Source organism: Astyanax mexicanus, chromosome 6, assembly GCF_023375975.1.
Source record: "Astyanax mexicanus isolate ESR-SI-001 chromosome 6, AstMex3_surface, whole genome shotgun sequence".
NCBI lineage: Eukaryota > Metazoa > Chordata > Actinopteri > Characiformes > Acestrorhamphidae > Astyanax > Astyanax mexicanus.
The window spans coordinates 37,474,803-37,497,675 of NC_064413.1; the positions used below are offsets into that span (position 1 = coordinate 37,474,803).

Below are 22,873 nucleotides of genomic sequence, written 5' to 3' on the forward strand. Positions count from 1 at the left end.
AATGTCACTTTAGTGGTATGGAATTAGTACGGTTTGAGAAGTTAGAAGTTGAACAAAACAATAAAATATATGTAGACCATGTTGAAAGTTGGTTGCCACCAAAACAAACCTGTTCCAGCATTTGTGAAACAAAAGCATATATTTAGAAAGAAATCCTTCCATTAAAAAAAAAAAAACTGCTGCGTCAACACTCTCCAATGAGGATTTGTAATTAATTGTGAAAACAGTAATAAATGCTCCTTCAAACTTTCTTTCACAGTAACCTTTTGAGACATTTACTTTTTTTTCTCAGTTTTCAGTCACAAACCTGCATTCTGAAGTATAATCCAGTGTCTGTCATTGTCTGAACCACAGTAACTTAGCCATGATGAAATGACACAATGTAAAGTCCTCCTTTGGCAGCAAATTATATATAATGATATAGTTAATTGGCTATTTTAATTGAAAGATAGGATATAATCTATAAACATATGGGACATTCCAGGATTTCCTGTCCCACCACTTACATTTCAAATGTACGTATCCAAAATATCTAAATTACTATTTTTTGTGAAAAATGAAACTGTAAAATATGGTGAATAATATCCTTAGATATTATTCAAAAGACCCAATACCTTTGGACCGCCTCAAAAAATGGCCGTTTTCTCTTGTCCCACACATTGGGTGACCAACTCCTTTGGCAAATTTAACAATTAAAATAAGCTCTAAATAAATGACTTCCTCTTGTATATTGTTGATATGCATCTTCTTTACTTATGAAAACAACTTCTTTGGTCTACATTGTTTTGCATGTTACAGTTTTTATGCTATTAAGTTGTGTCCCACAACATGAGCGCAACCCTGTTACCATAAGGAATTTCACCTGGCAGAGAAAGAGTTAAAAATATTTGTCTACTGGCACAAAGGAAGTTACATCACAAGGACATTTTCTACCCACATGGCAAGACCAAGAGTAAGTGCTCTAACAATTTTATTTTTTTTTCCCAAATATGTGTGTGTCACTCAGTGAACGCAACCCTGTTACTCATATTGTAAGACTAATAATGAGTAGAGTCAAAATTTACTTTATATACTTATATAACCATGTTTGTTCTTGATCTTGTATACATAGCTAAATTTTACAGTTAGCATCTGTTCCTGGGGTAAACCACAACTTAGCCTAGATTTGGAACCCTGTTACTCGCAACCCTGTTACTGTAAGTTACCAAATATATTGCATAATCTAATAAAAAAAACTGCTTTGATACCTGAGCTTGACGAATCTAATTTTTTGATAGTCTATTACCTGTATTTAATAAATATATGACTAAAAATGATCAAATTGAAGATCAAATTTTCAGAAGTGACCACCCCTGAAATGTACCAAAATCCTGGAATGTCCCATATGCCATGTTGAGTGACTATCTTACAATGACTCAAGTTCTCAATCCATTGCTGACTCTGCAGAGTTCCAAACCTGCTAATATAACTGTAAAGGGGGGACCAACTCTGCATTTATGCCAATGGATCTAGTTTTTGCAGGTGTAATATGAGATATATACTTCTGTCAATACAGTATATTTCTATAACAATCCTGTACCCCTGTATACCATTATACACATCATACTGCCAGGCCCTTGCCAATACACAGCCATGGTAGCCAGCTGCAACACTGGGATTGTGTATTTAGGATATGGAGAGAACTTCTGAATCAGAACACTGAGCATGTTCTACAAACTCTGCTGGTTACTGAAATGTTCTGAGTCTACACAATGTTTTGATTCTTGACACAAGAAGCAGATACACAGTGTTGTCTCTGTGTCTGTGTAAATGACAGGCTACTGCTGCCTGAGAAGCACAAGGGGGAGATATTTCCAGTTACAGCTGAATTCACGCTTTTAATCCCAGAAAAACGCTCATATTTACTTTTTAAAAAGCCATTTAAATGCCTGATTAAAGGGCAGATTACTGTTGTTTTGCTGTTTTCCTCAGGGTTTGAGTGCTCCCACTGACTCAGCTCTTGATCAGTCCAGACAGACAGTGTGAGACAGCGCTCGGGTGGGGGTGGGGCTGGTGACATCATGGGCCCTGCATTGTTTAATATCACAATATATACTGTCAAAAAAGAATATTTGCAATGGCAATAAATTCTTACTTTGGTAAATTTTTCATTACCTTATGCAGAATACTCATGTTTCACTACTATCAGCTATTCTGGCTGTGAGCAGATATTCAGCTTTTTGCAATGTATAGAGATCAGTAAAGCACTGGGTAAAAACTGGTGGGCCTGTTGAGGAAGGTGGAAGTAATACTACACAGCAAAAAGGCAAGTGTTAAATTAACGCCCACAGAGTTGATTTTAACTCTTTTTCAGGGTTTATATAGGTCTACTCTCTTTGGACTTTAATCAACACTTTCAAAATAGGTAAACATTTAACACCTTGCCAGAGTTCCTTTTTAACTCACATTTGTATTTCTTTAACTTCCTAAATTGTTACACTAACACTGAAAAGAGTTAAAAAAATATAAATGAAAAGAAGATTAGTCAATTGATATGACTTTTTATTATTTAATTATTATTCAGGAAAGGTTAGTGTGTAATTTTCCATTTTATTTCTAAGTGCATTATCAACATTTTATCACAATTTACTGTACAAAGGATGGTAACTTGCTCTTATCGCCTACAATATATTGGCTAGACAAACAACCATTAAACAAAATATAACACAATGCCAAATGGAAGGTAGCCCTGGTGGGCAAGATTTCACACTGATGGTAAGTTAGGATCTGGGGGACACACCTATTATGCAAATAACGTGTTTAACTGTGCGGAGTTTAATAAAATCTCATATCTCATATTCAACTCTGTCAAATAACTCCAACACTGAACACCATTTAAATCTGAAAGAGTTAAAATTACACTTTGCTAAATCCCCTTTAGCTCAGAACTGACATTAGGAATGGCGCTAGGTTTATATTTATTTATGTACTTTAGTGTAAGATAGTGCAAGACAGTGTTTCATTTTGTGCTGGGTTTAAACCCTGAATGTTAGATGACAACGTTGTACTCTGTCATAATTAGAAAACGCTCTTTTGATTGCATGAAATTTGTGTGTTTATTCCCTGTATTCCTTGTATTGTGATAAGAATCATATTGCCATGTTTTTCCAATACACAACCCTACTCTATAGAGAGTTTTATTTGATTAGCAATGTTTCTCTACAGGACAAGTGTTGTGTAACAGCAATGTACGCAACAGAAATGTAGCTGAATATCTGTAGCTTTCATATGACGAGGTGTCCACAAACTTTTGGACATGTAGTATAGCTGCTCTTCCACTTTGTTCCATATAAACGGGCCACTTAAAATCTGAGGTCACTGAGGTCCTTCATAAGCATGCTGGACGGGGAGGGACCGCAATTCTTTAAAAATTAAGCCAACTCTGGGCGCCAAGGTTCTTGTCGCTCGGGGCAATTTCTCCCTCATTACTTTTTCAGGGGACCATAGGATAATATTTCAGTCGCCCTCAAACCTCCGAGTGCCCTGAAATACTAATCACTGGAAGTGGGATGTTCAAAAAGAGGGTGATTTGCATAAGGTCATAAATAAATTAGAAGCACTGAAATGAAACGGTCAGGGATTTAAGCACAACCAGAAGATGGGAGAACTGCAGCATAATCTCTGAGAATTAAGTTATACAATCTACAATCTAGCATAATTTGGTTTAAGCCTTGGTTTCAAGCAAAGCTTCACACTCACTAATAAAAACTGAAGGTCTTGATAAACCATCATATATTTGACATTTTGATGATCATGATTTGTAGGTTCTTCTCAAAAAATGTTTTTAAACGAAGAAATAAAGGGTTTTGCCACAGGGTTTGGAGAAGTGCCAAGTGTGTGATTAATATTTATCGTTCACATGGCATCGTCCTCTTTCATGTTTTGAAATGGCTTATTTTCAGCTGGCATAATTTTTTATTTATGAGCAGCACACATGATGTCACATTTAACATAAAAAACACATGAAAAAGATGGGAAGGGCACAATATGTATACTCTGAATTAATTACTTAAATATTTAAACAACAAAAAAAAAAACATTCTGTGACCTGAAATATGTGTACAGGTCAGACTTGTTTGGCATTTTGCATGGACAATTCAAACCAGATGCCGCCAATCACAATCATTACCACTCGCTGCACCGCCCACTGTGTGTGAAAATGCCTTCTATGATGTATTCCAGGAACACAGATAAGACTGTGGACTGAGGAATGTGAAATTGGACTGTCCCATCCATCTGGCCATATCCAATACTAAGCCTCCAATAATTCACGTTGCCTTGCCATGAGCACAGTGGCCAATGTTCAACCTCTCTCACAAGATAACATCTCACAACTTGTTTGAGCAAGGCATGATAGTGGGTGCCAGATTTTGTACTTTACATTTCTAAAGTTGTAGACCAGTGCACTGTTCTTTAGCTTCAATCAGACACGGCAAAAATCATGGGACATGACACCACTCTCATGTCGCAGGACATGTGGTATGTTGGGTGCATTATTTTTGTTTCCATATAAATAATTTTCAACAAAAATGACAATGAAGAATTTACTGATTGTTTAATAAAAGTGACAGGAATTGAACTTTCTGAATGTTATGTAGTTAAAAAAAATATCAATGTATCTTAGGATCTGACCAGCTAAATCTCCTTTATTATAATAACTACAAGTATTACAACAGTAAATTGACCATCTTCTATTCTCTGCTCTTACAGGGCTTCTAGACTGCAGACTTTTAGACTGTCTGTATTATATATACTATGTATTGCAGTCCCACTTGTGTTCCAAATAAACAAGAAAAGTAGGTCACTTATGGATTAATCAGGCATCAGTGTGCAGTGATTGAGCACCAGATAGTAGCGACAGTTACAGTCAAATGCAAACGTTTGGCACAATCTCTGCCAAATGTCACACTTTATCTATTTTTTTCTATAAGAAGTAAACAGCCTGTGAATATAAAAAAAACAAACATAAAACATTAATTAACATAACTCAAGACAGAATAACTCAACTAGTTATTAATTTATACAAGTTCATTTTTTATCATTACAAGTTTCTTTAACCAATGTCTTAATACATTATTATTTACAATATTTCAAAGCATTAAAATTTAGTAATGTTTAATGATATCTTAATTAGTGTCAATTAAGATTCAGTTGAGACATTACCGAACCATTTAACAATGTTTATTACTGTCTTAATTACTGTTATCTTTGACCCCTATTGTAAAATGATACCAAAATCATTTGTTTTTACCTTTTTAGAGCTTAAGACACACAGTAGCATGCCCTTTAGATGCTATTAAGTGCTTACAGATTATTTATACAGCAGTGGTTATAAGTTAATAATAAGTAAGTGCTAAGTTATTAATTAAGAATTAATGTTTATATAATAATTTCTTTTAAAAAATGCCCAGTAGTTTGAATGTTTATTTTTTTTTGTATTTCACAGTTGTACAACATAGAGCGTTCTCAAAAATCTTTTTTACTTTATTACTTTTCAGATATTTAGACAGTTGTTTGGAGGAGCCCATCTTTAATGAGTGTTGGCACAAGGTTTGACAATTTAAAAAGCGTGAAAGTCTGATTCAGCTGACAGCTCCTAATTGTAACTGCTGACATGCATCAGATCTGACTTGCTAATCCGGGTCTAAGACCTTGTAAAAAAAAATGCAGTCCCTTTCAGTATACTCTGCTTGTAAAAGATTACTACATTAGACTGCATTAGGGCTAAAAACATACTTATTTATTTTGTATTTAATATGCAAGCTGTGATTCATATTTAAAGATAAAAAACATGTTTTTGGACCACATGTGCTCAATGTATAAGTATGTGCAATCTTCTTGCCACTGGTAGTGTGTTGTAGTAGTGCAGTATTATCTTGTTTTTATACTTGTAGTAAATCAATCTGTGATCTAGCTACTCTTAACACAGCTTGGAGTGTGTAGCCTTTAATCAACTCTCTGGAGAAGCTGCTCCTTCTATCTATCAAGTTCGGTCTCTCCTGAGATAAGAGTGCATTACTGAACAATTTGGCCACAGGCAAAGCACAGACATATCATATACACTCACAAGTTTTTATCTGACGAAAGGTTAGTCTAAATACAGAATAGGGAGGAATGAAAATATTGATATGTTGAAGTACTGTGTCATTATGCTTTGTAATAACTTATCAATTATCAAAAATACAGTATATGTTTTTAAATAATAGTTTGAATACAAAGATTAGTAGCAGGTTTAAACTCTAAGGGCCTTTTTTAGTGATCTATTGTGCACTAGTCAACTGTGTATGGTGCAGGTGGATTATGGGGGCGTCGTTGTGTCTTTTGTATCGTGAGGGCGCAAAAAAAATGCCTTGTGCAGCTTGAAACACACAAAAGGCATGAAGGTATGAACTCTTAATTAATCATGGGTATGTTTTGGGTGTAACGTGAAATAAACCAATCAGTGTGCCAGTTGTTATTTCCTTTAAAAGACAGGTGCACTTTAACTTGGAATCTTTTTCCACTTTTCTCCCAATTTACATGGCCAATTACCCAACCCACTCATTAGGACTCCGCTATCAGTAGTAAAACACTAGGAACGTGCAGGAACTCGGTTCTGATACATCATCCCAGACACCTTGTGCATTCGGACATCACCCTTTGGAGGGATGTGGGGAGAGAGCGCCATCTACCCACCCAGAGAGAGCAAGGCCAATTGTGCTCTCTCAGGGCTCTGCACTGATGGCAAGCTACATGAACAGGATTCGAACTGGCGATCTCCTGATCATAGTGGCCTTAGTCCATTGGACCACTCTGAGCCTCCTGATGCGTTGGTATCTTAACAGTACGGTGCTTTTGCTTGTCCCACAAGAGGATACTGAAGGTGAAGGTACGCCAGCAGCTCATTTAAAGGAACAGAAATTTTATTTTAATTCTTTATTCTGTTTATTGTTTAGTTAAAAGTCGCGAACCTAGACATCTGACATCAGACATCTGATTGTTGTCTAGGTTCATTTCTTTGAGTTGTGCACCTGTGTATTCTAATGTCGAAATAGGAACATGCCAGAAATTTACCTGAACAGTGCGCAGTGCGCAGGGTGTACAATAGGGTCCTAATTATAAGATAGCAGTACTGATAGCACAATAAGTACAGTCTTCTTTTATTTAGATTTTATGCATATGACTATGTTTTTTTTATTTTGTCATATACACAAAACACATTATATAGTTTTGCCTAGAGTATATCACAATTCACCAACACACAGCCCTAAAGCAGAACAAGTCTTACTTCATTAAAAGCAATAAACTGTGCTATACTTGCTAAACGTGAACATGAGCAAATGTGTCAGAAGTGAGCACACTAGAGCTCGTTAGCTGGCAATACAGGAGGCTTGGTTTGGTTCCTAACAGCTTTGAATTTCAGGTCAACTGGTCTTGGCTGTGGAATCACTACTCCTTCTGGAAGGAGCTTGTGTGTTCTTATCTAGCAAATCACACCTTTAATGAGTGTGAACAAATGAGGTGGAGACTCTAACAGGGACTGTGGGTTTGTGCAAATGGCTCTCTGATGAAAAAAATAGCTGGACTTAACACAACCACAGTGCAGCCCATGCCTGATAGATGAAGCACTGAAGTGCACCTTGATTGGAAAAGAACGTCACTTGAGAAAAAAGTTGACTTTATGCATCAGAACAGAGGGATCCAAAGAAAAACATGCTGTCTATTTATCAGTGATTAAACACAAAATGAACCACTGTCTGCCGCCAACTTTTAATTGGGGAAACCTGTGTATAGCTGGACAGAGCATCGTCTCTCAGGTCGCCCTGCTGTTCGGTTGCAGAAATCTGTGTAACCCCACCCATCCCCATAGGTTTCAATGGCAAAACAGATAACTTTCAATCACGTTTTTTTCCCAATATATTGTAATTCTACCTCGATTATTTAAAGGCAACAGCTAGTGTAACCTCTGCTTATATTGTCAAATTTTTAGATCCACACAGAATTCGTTTTTTAAAACGTTATTCAGCTCTATTCAAAAGGGTGTGGTTATTGTAAAAGGGCTGGGTTACACCTAGCCGGGGTGGGACCAATGACTGTATGGGTGGGACCATAGACTGTGTGAGCTCTGTCGAGATAGCCCTCAGGGGCGGGTTTATTTATCTTTTTTACAGTCTCTGGGAGAAACAATACTGTTTTTTTTAAGAATCAAAACAGTATGCAAAACATAATATTGCAATGCATTATTACAGTACAATAAATCTTGCAAAAAATGACTGAGATGTCTACTTGATTTACGCACTGGCGGGAATGTCATGAGAAATTATTATTTGGACAATATATTGTCACAGGGTTCAGGGCGATTAATGATTTTATTCTAATTGTATGGCACTAACATATTTAAACTCAAATCAGATTATTTTCATCATATAAAGGTAGGGCAGGTGAATCAGATTGAGGCATTAAGCCTGTGGAATCTTTAGTTGAGTTTGAGTCAGATAAGGTATGCATGAATGACCACTGTTATATCCCAGGCTTTAAACAGGACAGGAAAGCAAATAAGATTTTGGTTTGTCTCGGGTTGAAACAGAAGGTACAGGTGTCTATGTATCGATTGACTAAACTGTGTGAAAGACTACAGAAGCAGTAAAACTGTAGTGTGTCATTAAAACAGTACTGTAACTAACACTACTGCTATAAAGAAGTCAACTGGCTAAAAGTAATTGCAAATGAGTGCATTGGGCAATATCAAAAGTGTGAAAAAAATTACATCATGCTCCTTTATCATGTGATAAGTCTAAAACGTAATTATTGCAACACTGGCTATAGGCGTCCCTTAGCTTTTTTTCTGGATTTGAATGATATACGACATACAACACCTGAAACTTACCACAGACTAGAACTACCTAAAGCAGCTGTGCTGTTTGAAAGTGAAATTAAAGCTGTAATTAACTCCTCTTTCACAGTATTTAACTGAATATTTACATATGTTTGTTGATTCATGTGAGATTAATAAAACCTGATGTATTTTCACAGCTCGTTTTATCTTATCTTTACAAGGTGGGAATGACTTGATCCCTCCTCCTCAGTTAAAAATCAAATCCCATCCGCATAGGGATTTAGCGATGTGTAAAGTTTAATAAGCATTGTGAATCATAAAAAAAAAACAATCAAATCCCTCTACATTTTATTGCAAAGTATTTTTCCAGTACCCAAAGATCCTTGAAGGACACATGGACTCAAGATTAAAGCTCTACAAACTACAGTGTTCAGGTATGGCTGAAAGGACAAACTGCCCTTTTGGGAAGCATATTTCCAAACAATTAGAGCAACAATGGATCAATGGATGGATGCCCTTCTTACAGCGCTAACAGTCATGAGAGCAGTGCTTTCCAGGGCAACAGACATTAGCCAGTGATGCATGTCACACAGAAAACCACCTAACTACAGCAGCCTTTAGACTAGGCAAATAAATGCAAAAACAGATTTTCTCTAAAGCTTAAAAACTACGGCAGAATTATCTTGTCCTCCATATTTTTTGGCAGTGACAATTCTTTAATTAAAAGACTTTAATTACACAATTACACTGTAATGCAAAGCTACACTGATAGCATCATGTGTAGAAGTGTCTTGTCTGTTGCAGAACATCTCCAGGAAAAATGTGTTCTACTAAATGGAACACTACCATGCTGAGACAAGCAACTTTAAGAAGCATCTAATGCATGTTTAGCAAAACTGTTTGCCTTATCTTAATTTGAATCTGAAACACTTCATATTATTGTAAATTATATATAAATACATCCCAGCTTAAATATGCATAGAAAAATCTAAAAACTACGTCTACATCTAAATATATTTAACGCCAGTTCCCTCATAAACTTCTTTGAGCATGTGGAAGAATCATTTTAAACTGGGCAGTCGGAATGAATCCGATTCCAGGTTATGTTCAGTCAGAGAGAGAGAGAGAGAGAGAGAGAGAGAGAGAGAGAGAGTGCGCTCAGTCAGAAACTTCACTGCTTTGCTTCTGTGTTTTTAATATGAGAGAATGAGCTACTAAGCTCTGAAGTTCCACTTCTGAAGTCTCCATTGCTCCACCAGCCGCTCATGTTCAGTAAAACTTAGTGTAACGTGGCCAGTAGAACTCCGATCCAACACCCCAGTACTTAGAATGAATATATTAGGCTTAGCACGGATGGTCTTTCCAGCACACTTGTAACATTAAACACAATATTTTGTGCCTTTTCCACTTAAAAAATGTTTCTGCTTTCAGTTTAGGAACAAAATAATACAGACTGCCACTTTAACCACTTGATATTTCATTTTTTCTTCAAATTTGGATAAAAAATATAAAAGGAAATATTATACATTAACACAGACATTACATCTTTATTCACTCTACAGTGGGAACTGACAATGGGTTACAGTATCTTCTACAATCCAATGGGATTTAAGGACCCGTTTTATCATTCCCTCCTCTTCTCATTTAATCATACAAGATTTCCTTCATTCAAGATTTCATAACACAATCCTATATTAAATAAATAAAACAGCACTTAAAGCAATATAATGCAGAACAGAGCCAAATGATTCAGTCTCCACATTACTGTAAATAAATGGCGTGAATAAACTTAATCGTTGGCAAAGCTCAATTGTAAGTATTTGACATGCAGAACTGGATAACCAAACACCATACTTCAATCACTATGGTGCTCTCCTTTTTAAAAAATCCAGCATGACCAAAACCTCAAAACTGTTTCCCCACACTTGATTCTTCTTGATTATATTTACATGCACCACATCCAAATGCCTTAATGAACAACAACAACTTCAGGAGAACATTCTACTACAGAACTAGAGTAGTAGAGTACTAGAGAAGACCAAACCCAAATATAACACCAGTCGAGTAGCATTTACCATCACCGTTTTAAAGGCAGCAGATATTTTTACTGGAAATACCTGAGAACATTAAGCCTGAGAAAATGAGAGGGGCAAGGCCTTAAGCTAACCAGCTATTATATATTTAGTTTGCTAACAGCACATCACACTGAGGAGACACGTGGAGAAGACAACCCTACTATCTGGCAAGACAAAAAAAAAGTTCTTGCTCCTGTGATATTAACTATGCAATATGAAGTTGCTTCAGAGAGCCATCACACACACAGTGATATAAACCAATCAATAAAAGCAGGGTTTATCTTGTGCTTTAAAGCATTTTGGTCCCAAACGAATTCACCTACATAATTCTTTTTTTTTTTTACACCAAAGATCAACAGAAAATAATGAATTAATAGATTCTGTGGAACTTTTAAGAACTACAAAACTGTGAATATCACCAGAAGAAGAAGAATCATGGAAACATGATTCTCAATATTCAGTGGGTCCGTAACATGCAGTTTTGACAAACACCAACAGAAACAGAAATGTGATTACACTTATTTAGGCAATCAGAAAAAAAACAGCTAAATTTCACAGACACTTCAAGTTTGGTTGTGGTAACATAATAATCGTCAAACGATATCATGTTACAAAGCATTCTGTTTACAGCAGAACAACTTAACAATCTTTTAAACCCAAAAATGAGTTATTTTTCAGTTTTTAAACTACATTAATGCGTACACACACTAAACTAGTGTATGCTCCTTAAGGCAGAAATGTACTGCTACACAATGTCATGCCTACACAATCACACAGATGTCTGAGAGTCCTGCTAATACATGCATGCATATAATCAAACCAGAATGAACAGAAGACTTCTGTTTTTTTTCATTTTTCCCAAGAATGAATTACTCACTACACTGTTTTTGTAACATTTTGAAGATGAGTCATATATTGTTTGTAACATTACACCTTTTCTGCCCACTGAAACTGGAACTAAATAATTTGATTTTATGCTAGGTCTCCAACCCCTAACATTACATGACCTCCAGCTGGTGTTTTCTTGACATGCAGCTTGTTATATTTAAATACACAGAGCTGAAATACTGTAGATGTGCAGATCCTGGTCTCTGTTGGCTGTGCTTTACCATTAATCTAGTTTCTGTATAACCAGGCAGATACATTCACAGAAGATAAAGATTCTTTATCTACCTTTACCTGTTCTTAACACACTGCAGTAGAATACTATACATAGACCTATTTACAAAGATGATTAGATATATCAGTAACTATTAGTGTTGTATGTAAATAATGGTTATACATTACTCTACACTATTTAAAAAAACTAGAACATTTGTTTTTTTCAAAGAAGGACAGTACAAAATGACAAAGTGCCTGATGTGTCAAATGTGTCTATTTAGAGGTGTCAAATAACAAAGTACAAATACTTTGTTACCTCACTTCAGTTGAAATGTTGGTTATCTATACTTTACTGGAGTAATTATTTTTAGACCACTTTTTACCTCTACTCCCTACATTTTCACACAATTATCAGTACCACTTTAAAATAAGACTACCTTTATAAAGGGTTTATAAATGGTTTACAATTAGTTTATTAATGGTTACTAATTAGGTTGTAAATGCTATAAAAATCATTGATAATCAGCTATGACACATACATAAAAAGGGCAACAATATAGAAGGCTGTGGGTTCAGTATTCGGCAAACAACAGGTCACTGTTGCCCTTTCTACGTATGTGTTATAACTGATTATTAATGATTTTTATAGCATTTACAACCTAATTAGTAACCATTAATAAATTTATTGTAAACCATTTATAAACCCTTTATGAAAGTAGTCTTTTTTTAAAGTGGTACCCAATTATTTGTACTTTCTACTCTGTACGTCGTACTTTCTTACATTAAAAAAAGCCTTGTTGCTCCTATTTTAGTCCAGCTTTTTTCATTCTGGCCCTTTATATTGTTAATAAATCACTAAATCACTCTTCATCCAGATAAAGTGAGTATAATTGTGGTTGTAGGAGATTCCCACATACTGTTGGTTTATACACAATCCGTCACACCTGCACATCTCATCACGCCCACACTCCAGAAAGAACATAGCAGACATATGTCGCCTAGTATGACTGAGAAGCAAAATGTCCAAATTAAGCATTTTAATGGTGAATTTATCCCAACGGGGGGGTGGGGGGGTAGTGCACTATAGGATCCTGTGGCGCAACCTAAGATTTTGTTCTTAATGTCATTTTTTTTACTTTCATACTTAAAGTAGTTTTCAAACCAGTACTTTTACACTTTTACTTAGAGAGTAAAAAGCTTGAGTTGCTCATTCTTCTTATACAGAAGTATTTTAAACCCTAGTATCTATATCTATCTTCTAATTGCATAATAAATGTCAATACTTTTGACAACTTTGTCTAGAACAATAAATAATCTCACTCCCTAAAAGGAGTGGGAGCACTGTAGGAGCTCAATGACTCACAGGTGTGAAAACAAACAGCCCCAAATACCAGTTAGCTTATTAGATTGTTAGCTTATCGAACTGTGCACAGAGTCATGTCCCACGTGAGGGTGGTGCAGTGGTGTTTAACCTGCTGCTATCTAACGTATCTATTGGACTGTTTTTCAGTATTGCAGTAATGCAGGACAAGATAGCATAAGAGTCACATAAACAGAGAATGATGTATTTTTCATCCTGGTAATATGGTACAAAACGGTAATATTTAGAGATAAAATGATGCTATTTAGAGTGTAGATACTCTTTAAACACAGTCAATACACTTTTGATTTGTATTTTAGTCTGCCTTGGCATCCGTCACCACATGCATCATTGTGAGTGTGAACTCTATCAACTTTAGTAGAACTCGGCCTCAGTCTGGTCGTTGTTCACTGTTGTGTTTCTCTGCCTTGCTGGCAGTGCTGTCTACAAATCAGAGCAGAGAGAAGAGGGAAAGTGTGTGGCGAGGATATCAGCGAGCTCAGACAGTGTCACAGCACTGTTATACAGAAGCGAGATGATTTTCTTTCAGTCCCGTATCAAGGTGAACGTGAGCCGACTGCATTATCACTCATCTCTAGCAATGTTTTTATAAGCCATGCGGCCTGCAGAATGGCTTATTGAAGGGCTCTTGTGAGCAGTATATGGCCTGGCGCCTCGCTCTGGGGGGAATTTTACCTGTACATGCATAGTCTACCAATACCACTGGGATCAGACAGACAGATGATTTTTGTCTCTGTCAGCACAGCCAATTTCCTTGAAAGTAATGACACGAAGTATACGAAACGTCTGGCCGTATCTGCAGACACACTTGGATAAAGAAGCAATACACTGTGCACTATGAAACATGCTCCACTGCTGATTACACGCTGAAGGACAGAAACAGAGGGAACCATGATGAGCAACACACACAAAGAGAGAGGGAGCGAGGGAGCAAGAGAGAGAGGGAGCGAGAGAGCGGTAGACTCCACTGTGGATGATGCACACATGATAAATCTCATGTGAAAGGACAGTCTGTTGCGATTATAACATGATAGTCCGACCACAGATATCTGAGCTGATCGTGATTATTTAAGCTGACCGCAGTCACGGTTACTAGATATCAATCATATGTTTGTGTCACAACAAATAGATACAGCATCCAGTGCACTAAGCCTTTTGCCTGTTTGAGTGGCGTAAAGAACACATGAGATGTGCTGAATTATGCTAATTTAATACATGCACACACACACACACACACACACAAACAAACACACATACAGCTGGAAAAAAGTTCAGTTTCTGAATCAGTTTCTCTGATTTTGCTATTTACAGGTAAATGTTTGAGTAAAATGAACAGTGTTGTTTTATTCTATAAACTATGGATAGCATTTCTCCCAAATTCCAAATAAAAATTTTGTTATGCAGAGTATTTATTTGCAGAAAATGAGAAATGGCTGAAAGACATCAAATAATTCAAAGAAAATAAGTTCATATTCATATTGTTTTAAGTGTTCAGAAATCAAAATTTGGTGGAATAACCCTGGTTTTTAATCACAGTTTTCATGCATCTTGGCATGTTCTCCTCCACCAGTCTTACACACTGCTTTTGAATAACTTTATGCCGCTCCAGGTGCAAAAATTCAAAAGGTTCAGCTTGGTTTGGTGGCTTTTGAGCATCCATCTTCCTCTTGATTATATTCCAGAAGTTTTCAATTTGGTAAAATCAAAGAAACTCATCATTTTTAAGTGGTCTCTTATTTTTGTACATATTCTTATTGTTATTTATTTTTTTCCAAAGCTGTATATACATCAGCTTGGAATGTGAAGCAAATAAAACTAATTAGGTCTGTCGCGATAACTATATATTTATATTTGTGTTATACAATAAATTGTCCTACAAAATAATTGGAATAAACACTGTTAATGTTGTATAAAGATCATTGCATTTTACTGATATAATGATAAACGTGAGGGAGATTGAGACAATTAATCCCATTTAAATCAATTAATTCCATTTACACTGTGTTGTAAGATTGATACACTGAACGGTGTTCAAACCAATGTATGTATGTCTGACAACATGAGTATTTTTTTTAGATTCTTCCTCCAATTTGTAACATCCTGTGTGATCACAGAATGTATTGTTTTAAATATATTCCTTATGCTTGTGAGTTTTACTACCAAGAAAAGAACCGAACAAACTCTGAAAACCGTAGAAAAGAAGATCCCTTCATGTCCTTCTTCTTACTATTATTTTTATCATTTAGAATGTTCTGTCCCAAGCAGAAAGACATATAAAGATGGTTGTAAAGGAGATGAGAGCCAGAGCGTACTCACATCCTCTGTATGTGTCTTTTAAACTGTATGTCCTTTGTATGTAACACTTAATGTATGTCTATTGACTTTATTCTAAAATAATAGCATAAGATTGCAAATTACATCATTGCAAATAAAGTGCAATGAACCTTTAATTATTAAAAATGTTCAGACATATACTCTAAATAAATTTACATCAACAAGCCTGAACTAAGAGAACATAATGGGCAATATTAAAGTTAGCTAAATTTGCTGAGGTCATGTCCATATGTCCTTATATTGCACAATAAGTTGTATGTGATATTATTAATGTTATTATCACGATGATCATGATAACAAAAAATTATGAAAAAGGGATCATATATTAACTATAAGCATAGAGGTTAAATGTTATCTATGATCTATATGAAATAACCACCAGTGCAACCATATGACATCATCTCAGCCTGGCAAAGACAGATGACTAATACAGGGATTTTCCATTAGGCTGGTACATCAACAGTAAGAACTCCCTTTTTAGGGCTTTATAGCTAAACATACTATATATATATACCCCGGTATTCAGTCTCATTCAGTTAACATCTGCTGAAATCAGGCTGAGGACAGAGGCAGATAGCAGCATTCCCAATAATAAAACCTCTACATCTAAGACACTGGCTGCAGTGATGATGGTAATGGAAGAGATCTTCTGTGATTACAGGCAGGCCTAGCAGAATGTGACATGCATACAGTCTCATTATTACAGAGATGTTCCACAGTGTGCTGTCGTGGATGCATGGTGTCATTTAGCATCTGAAACGAGGGCGAGTTAATTACAACATCAAACAGAGAATATATTGCATCACTATGGCGGCTTGCATCAAAGAAACCATTGATATGAAAGGACCACGCTTTCACCATATATCCACTTCACTTAGCACATACAGAGTGTGGCATCTCATTAAGCCTTCCTGCATGATGGTAAAGAAGATAAAGATGATGAAAAAAGGTCAAAGATGTCCCCTTAAACCACTTAACATATGATGAGTTTACACCAGGTTTTTTTGGGTGGGACAGACTGGAAAGCAATTATATATCAATATATTTCACTATAGAATATGTTTCAATAACAGTGATGTGATCGTAAACACATTTCCAATATTTCAATAAAGATTTAATTGACTAATGTTCATTATAGGGGCATTACACAAACTGCCAAATTAATTGTTCAGATTCATTGTGGCAATTTGTGTACTATTCACATAGATATTAAAAATAATAGATATAATTAACAAAATATAGATAATGTGATACAAATGCTGGTCAGTTAAGTTCAGTCCTATATATATATATATATATATATATATATATATATATATATATATAAAGATGTAGTGCCATGTATAAATATATTCCTTTAACTATTGCAGCATCTCAGCTTATGAGCAAAAAGCATAACTCTATGCACATTAAATTTCATAAAATAATAGCAACCAGTCCCTGCATCATGCTTGACACTATCCTGACAGATAGTGTGGTGTGTCTCAGCTCGTAAACCTTTACCTTCCTGCTCCACAACCAAATTATTCTTGGTTTTATCTGTCCTAATAATCTTGTTCTTAAACTGAAAAAGCTAGAAACCGGAATAACTGAAAATGTTTTGTTAATTTTTATAAGTTTCTCTCATTTCATCTAATCTAATCTGGGCTTTTTCTTAAAGTGAGCGTTACCAGCCGTCCATATCTTCAAGCGAACCCTCGTTAATTATGTTCATAAAGAAGACTTTGATAGTGACATGTCTACCTTGCTGAGGTGTGCTGACCTGGCTATATTGTAAATGGCTTTTTCCTAACCTCCTTAAATTAAAGTGGCTTTTTTTATGTTACTGCTGAAATACTTATGGCCTTGACTGCTTATGTACATCATATATGTGGTACCCGTCAAAAGACTCTGTGTCTTTATGAGGTAGAGTCACCTGGAATAGTTTTCTCATAGTGTATAGTGAATAGTGTCTTGAAGGAGTTCCTGGAAGTGCTGAACAATAGGTGCTGCTTTTCCTTCACGCTGTGAAGCTCCAGCTCATCTCAAATCACCATCTCAGTTGGGTTTAGGTTTACTCCATATGTGCCCCTTAATTGTTTAAATGTCTTTAATATTAATCTACAATGTAAAATGAGAAGGTGTGTTCAAACTTTTTTGTCTAATATTGAATGTAACAAATGTACTGTATTTAGTGTAATATCTTAAAAGAATCTAGCCATTTTCATACCATATGATGTGCTGCAAAACATAGTATCTAGTCACTGATATTTGTTCATACAAATAAATCATAGTGAAAGACATGGCTGATGATCAGACTGAAGATACCATATAACACATGTTATATATTAACCTTTTAACTACAGACTACCTAGTCTACTACAGATCTAAGAGACTTATTTACCATTAACTACCATAATTACCATTAACAGGGTGAGTTGTGAGTTCTAATATTATATACAGGGCCTCACAATCTCACCCCTATTCACACACTCTCTCACACACACACACACTTTCACATTTATACTCATACACTCACACTCATACACTCACAAGCATACACACACATAAACTCACAATTATACACTCACACACTTACACAATCACACTCATACACTAACACACTCATACAATAACACACTAATACACGCATACATTAACACACTCACATTCACACACTCATACACTAACACACTTATACTCTAACACACTCATACTCATACACTCACACACTAACACACACTCATACACCAACACTCATACACTAACACACTTATACTCATACACTTACACACTAACACACACTCACACACACACTCACACACACTCATACACCAACACACTCACACACATACACTAACACACTCATACACTAACACACACTCATACACTAACACACTTATACTCTAACACACTCATACTCATACACTCACACACTAACACACACTCATACACTCACACACACACACACTCATTCACTCACACACACTCATACACCAACACACTCACACACACTCATACACTAACACACACTCATACACTAACACACACTCATACACTAACACACTTATACTCTAACACACTCATACTTATACACACTCACACACACTCATACACCAACACTCATACACTAACACACTTATACTCATACACTTACACACTAACACACACTCATACACACACACACACACACACACACACACACACACACTCATTCACTCACACACACATACACCAACACACTCACACACTCATACACCAAAACACTCATACACTAACACATACTCATACATTAACACACTCATACACTCGTACACTCATACACACTCAGACCAGCATCACTCGAGCAGATGACACTCACCACCAGTGTTGGGACCCCTGAGACCACGGCGTACAGCACGGCGGGTGGGATGGCGCTGGTCTCCTCGGGTCCGAGGTAGGGCTTGGTGTACGCGCTGTCGTAGCAGAAAAATCCCTGCACGTGCACGTTGAACGTGTCCGTGTACTCGAAGTAGTAGGCCAGCATGACCGTCCCCGCCATGATCACCAGCTGGAAATAGAGCATGGTGGAGAAAGGTTGGGGGGCGCGCATTTAACGATCTGCTTCTTCCTGCTGGACCCAGAGCAGCCCGGCCGTCTTCATCTCCTCCCCGCTCACAGCCTCCTCGCGCTGCTCCCGCACCCGCTCCCGCTCTGCACCTGCCCGCTCCACCGCGCCAGCGCCAATGAGCGCGCTGAGCGCTTCTTACCGCACCTGTATTCCGACACGACACGCCCCCCTCCCACTGACACGGGCCGGGGTCGCTGTATAGCGGTCTGACAGCGAGCTTCAACTATCAGCCAATTCAAGGGCAGGGGAGTGACTGTATCAGCCAATCCAAACAGCGATGTGTTACGCTAATAACCAATCACAGCGCAGGAACCGGGATCTGCCGGAATACAGGTGCAGAAAAAAGCCACGGCCGCCCCGCTCTCCCTCGCCCCGAGCAGTTGATGATGGGGACTGACGCAAATGAGCAACCTGTAAGAGCCAGGCTGCTGCCTTTCGTCAGCTTCAGCATCTGACTGCTACAGCACGCGCCTACAGGGACCAAGCAGCCACATCACAAACCACTAAACCCGGCCTGTACCATGCATTTCACCATGGGTTTCCTCTTACAGAGTCAGCATTAACTAATCATACACTGCCTGGCCAAAAAAAGGTCACTCTAATATTAGTTTGGACCGCCTTTAGCTTTTGATTGCTGCATGCATCCCCTGTGGCATTGTTTTGATAAGCTTCTGCAATGTCACAAGATTTATTTCAATCCAGTGTTGCATTCATTTTTCACCAAGATCTGAGTCTGACCACTGCACAAAGCCTTCTCCAGACATCTGTATTGACCAACATCACACTAGGGATGTCACCACAAAGGATCCTTAATTATATTTTAGGGAACTATTCTTCCAAGCCCAAAACATACATATACAAAGTAGAATCGGAACATGATTTAAGAACCCTAAAAGTCCCTCAACACACTTTTAACTTGTATGTTTTTGATGTTGTTTATGCATGTTTATCAGTACTGACGAGTGTTAAAGGAGAAATCTGGTGTGAAAAGGACGTAAGGTGTAGTGAAACATAAAAATGAGTATGAACTTCTGTAAAATAACCCACCTTTATTCGCCCCCAGCATTCAGCTTATAATGCTAGAAATAGGGGCACCAAAGATTTCTCCTTTAATGGTGAATAGGTGTCCGAATTTACTTGTGTTTCTACTTCTACCTTGTAAGATATAAAGTCTTTTAGTGGGGATCCATTTTAGTGACAGCTTAGGAGTGATGCTGGAAGGAAATGTCACCCCTAAATCAATCCACCCATAAGAGAGCAAGGCCAGTTATGCTCTCTCTGACTCTGACTGCTGAGGTTAATTTATAATGGCTATTTATACAAATGCATTTCCGCATTTGACACTGTCAAATGCTGGCTTGAGCAGTATAAAGGTCCCAGAATTGACTTGAGGAAAAGTGGTGAATAGCTACACTGAAGAAAAACATGGAAGATATAAGTGAACCAAAATTCATCACAATAAACCACATGAGACACTTTCTCTGCTTATTGGTCAGATCTTTCTGGGGCAGGAGCTAGAAAGTAAATACAGGAAGAAGGTTCTGTGTTCTGGACATGTGTTTATTCTTGGGATTAAAATGGAGCAACAGCAGAGATGGCATAAGTTCAGAGCTCTAATAATTTGAGAGTAATATACCAGCTTAAACTACACCTGCAAAGACTTTGTTCAAATATGAGAAGTACACCTGATAGTTGTTAACATCATGCTGCAGATTTCATTTTGAACCAGACTAAGACCACCTGCTTTTAAATGTCTAAGGCACAATTGATTACATAACAATCTTCTGTCAATATAGAGAGCATCTGCATACTGTCTCTGTCCAAACAAAAACAAGTATCTCCATTTTTGTTATTTGGTTTACTACATAATTTGAACGCACAAACTCTCCTTTACACTGTGTCAATTTTTTTTGATGAATGGACCAATAGAAATTCTCTTAACTTAACAAATATTAAATAAACTCCTTTTACATTGACTTCCACTAAAAGTCAAGAAGGTCTTTTTCATGTAAAGTTGCTGTTTTGGAGATACATGTTTTTAATTTGACAATGACAATACACTATATGGGAAAATGTAGTGGAACACCAGCTCATATATTGTTTCTTCTGAAAATCAAATGGTGTTAAATAAGAGTTTTTCCTACATTTACTGTAGTAACTGTCCCTACAGTTCTAGGGAAGTATTTAGATTTAGATTTTGCTTTAGATTTTTAGAGTATTGCTGTGAGAATTTGATTGCATTCAGGGACAAAAGCATTCATTTGGTCAAGATGTTGGATGATCACCACCTCACCTCATCCCCAACTCCCTTACTCATCCCCAAAGTACTTGATTGAGACACCATCATTCCAGAGAACACACTGTCACTGCTCCACAGCTTAATGCTGGGTGCTTTATACCCCTCTAGCAAACCAATAAACTTAAAATAATGTATCTAAACAAAAATATGGCATATGGTGCAGATTATGGAAGCCCATTCCCGCCACCTAAAAAATAAAAATACTCCAGCAATTTTTTTTTATTATTATTAAGTAAATTGCTATCTCAATATTTTGAGATACTAAGTCAATATTTTGAGATACTAAGTCAATATTTTGAGATACTATCTCAATATTTTGAGATACTAAGTCAATATTTTGAGATACTAAGTCAATATTTTGAGATACTATCTCAATATTTTGAGATACTAAGTCAATATTTTGAGATACTAAGTCAATATTTTGAGATACCTTAAATGCTGGCTGAATATACATGCGGCCACCTGTAGATAATGACCTGGGAATTAGGCCAAAAGTGAGAGCAATAACGTTTTAATTCATATTTAATTTTATTTACATTATATTTCACTCAGAGTTAAACTCTGTCCCTCGCATTGTGTTCTCCCCTTTATTCAGAGCGTTTTCACAGCACTTTGCTTACATGCTGTTTTTTACTGTTAAAATGCGACATCTACAGGCGGCCGCATGAATGTTCAGCCAGCATTTAAGGTGGAACGGAAATCTGAATAAGACACTGGCGAATAAGAAGCTAACTTCAGCCTCGTCCAAGATCCGGAGGCTTATTTTGATATTGTGTGATTCCTCTAAAAGTTCCAATATTTCATGATTTGTGAATCCACGTCTGAAGTAGTCCTCAATGATGGTATCCATTTTGCATCTTTGTCTCACCTGCTTCTGTCTCTGTACAGCCTACTAGTATCTCAAAATATTGAGATAGTATCTCAAAATATTGACTTAGTATCTCAAAATATTGACTTAGTATCTCAAAATATTGAGATAGTATCTCAAAATATTGAGATAGTATCTCAAAATATTGACTTAGTATCTCAAAATATTGACTTAGTATCTCAAAATATTGACTTAGTATCTCAAAATATTGAGATAGCAGTTTACTTAATAATAATAAAAAAAACATTTTGCTGGATTATTTATTTTTTTTAGGTGGCGGGAATGGGCTTCCATAGCAGATGACTGACACTAAGAGAGCTGGAATTTAGAAAGAATGACATTAGAGTTTCAGTCAGTTCTGTAGTCGTCTGC

The 22,873-nt window shown here is 36.7% G+C and overlaps 1 protein-coding gene across 5 annotated transcripts in view; it reads right to left on the reverse strand.

The window, feature by feature from the left end:
- plppr5b (phospholipid phosphatase related 5b) overlaps positions 1-22,873 on the reverse strand; it is a 92,359-nt gene that overhangs the window by 46,889 nt on the left and 22,597 nt on the right. For 3 of the 5 annotated variants that reach the window (XM_049480489.1, XM_049480490.1, XM_049480488.1), the window contains one exon: positions 19,086-19,274. The exons of 1 other annotated variant lie outside the window; for it this stretch is intronic. In XM_049480489.1, coding sequence (XP_049336446.1) covers positions 19,086-19,274 — 189 coding nt within the window. Of the gene's footprint in view, positions 1-19,085; positions 19,512-22,873 lie in introns of those variants that run through there. One more of the 5 variants, XM_022673646.2, reaches the window with a different exon arrangement.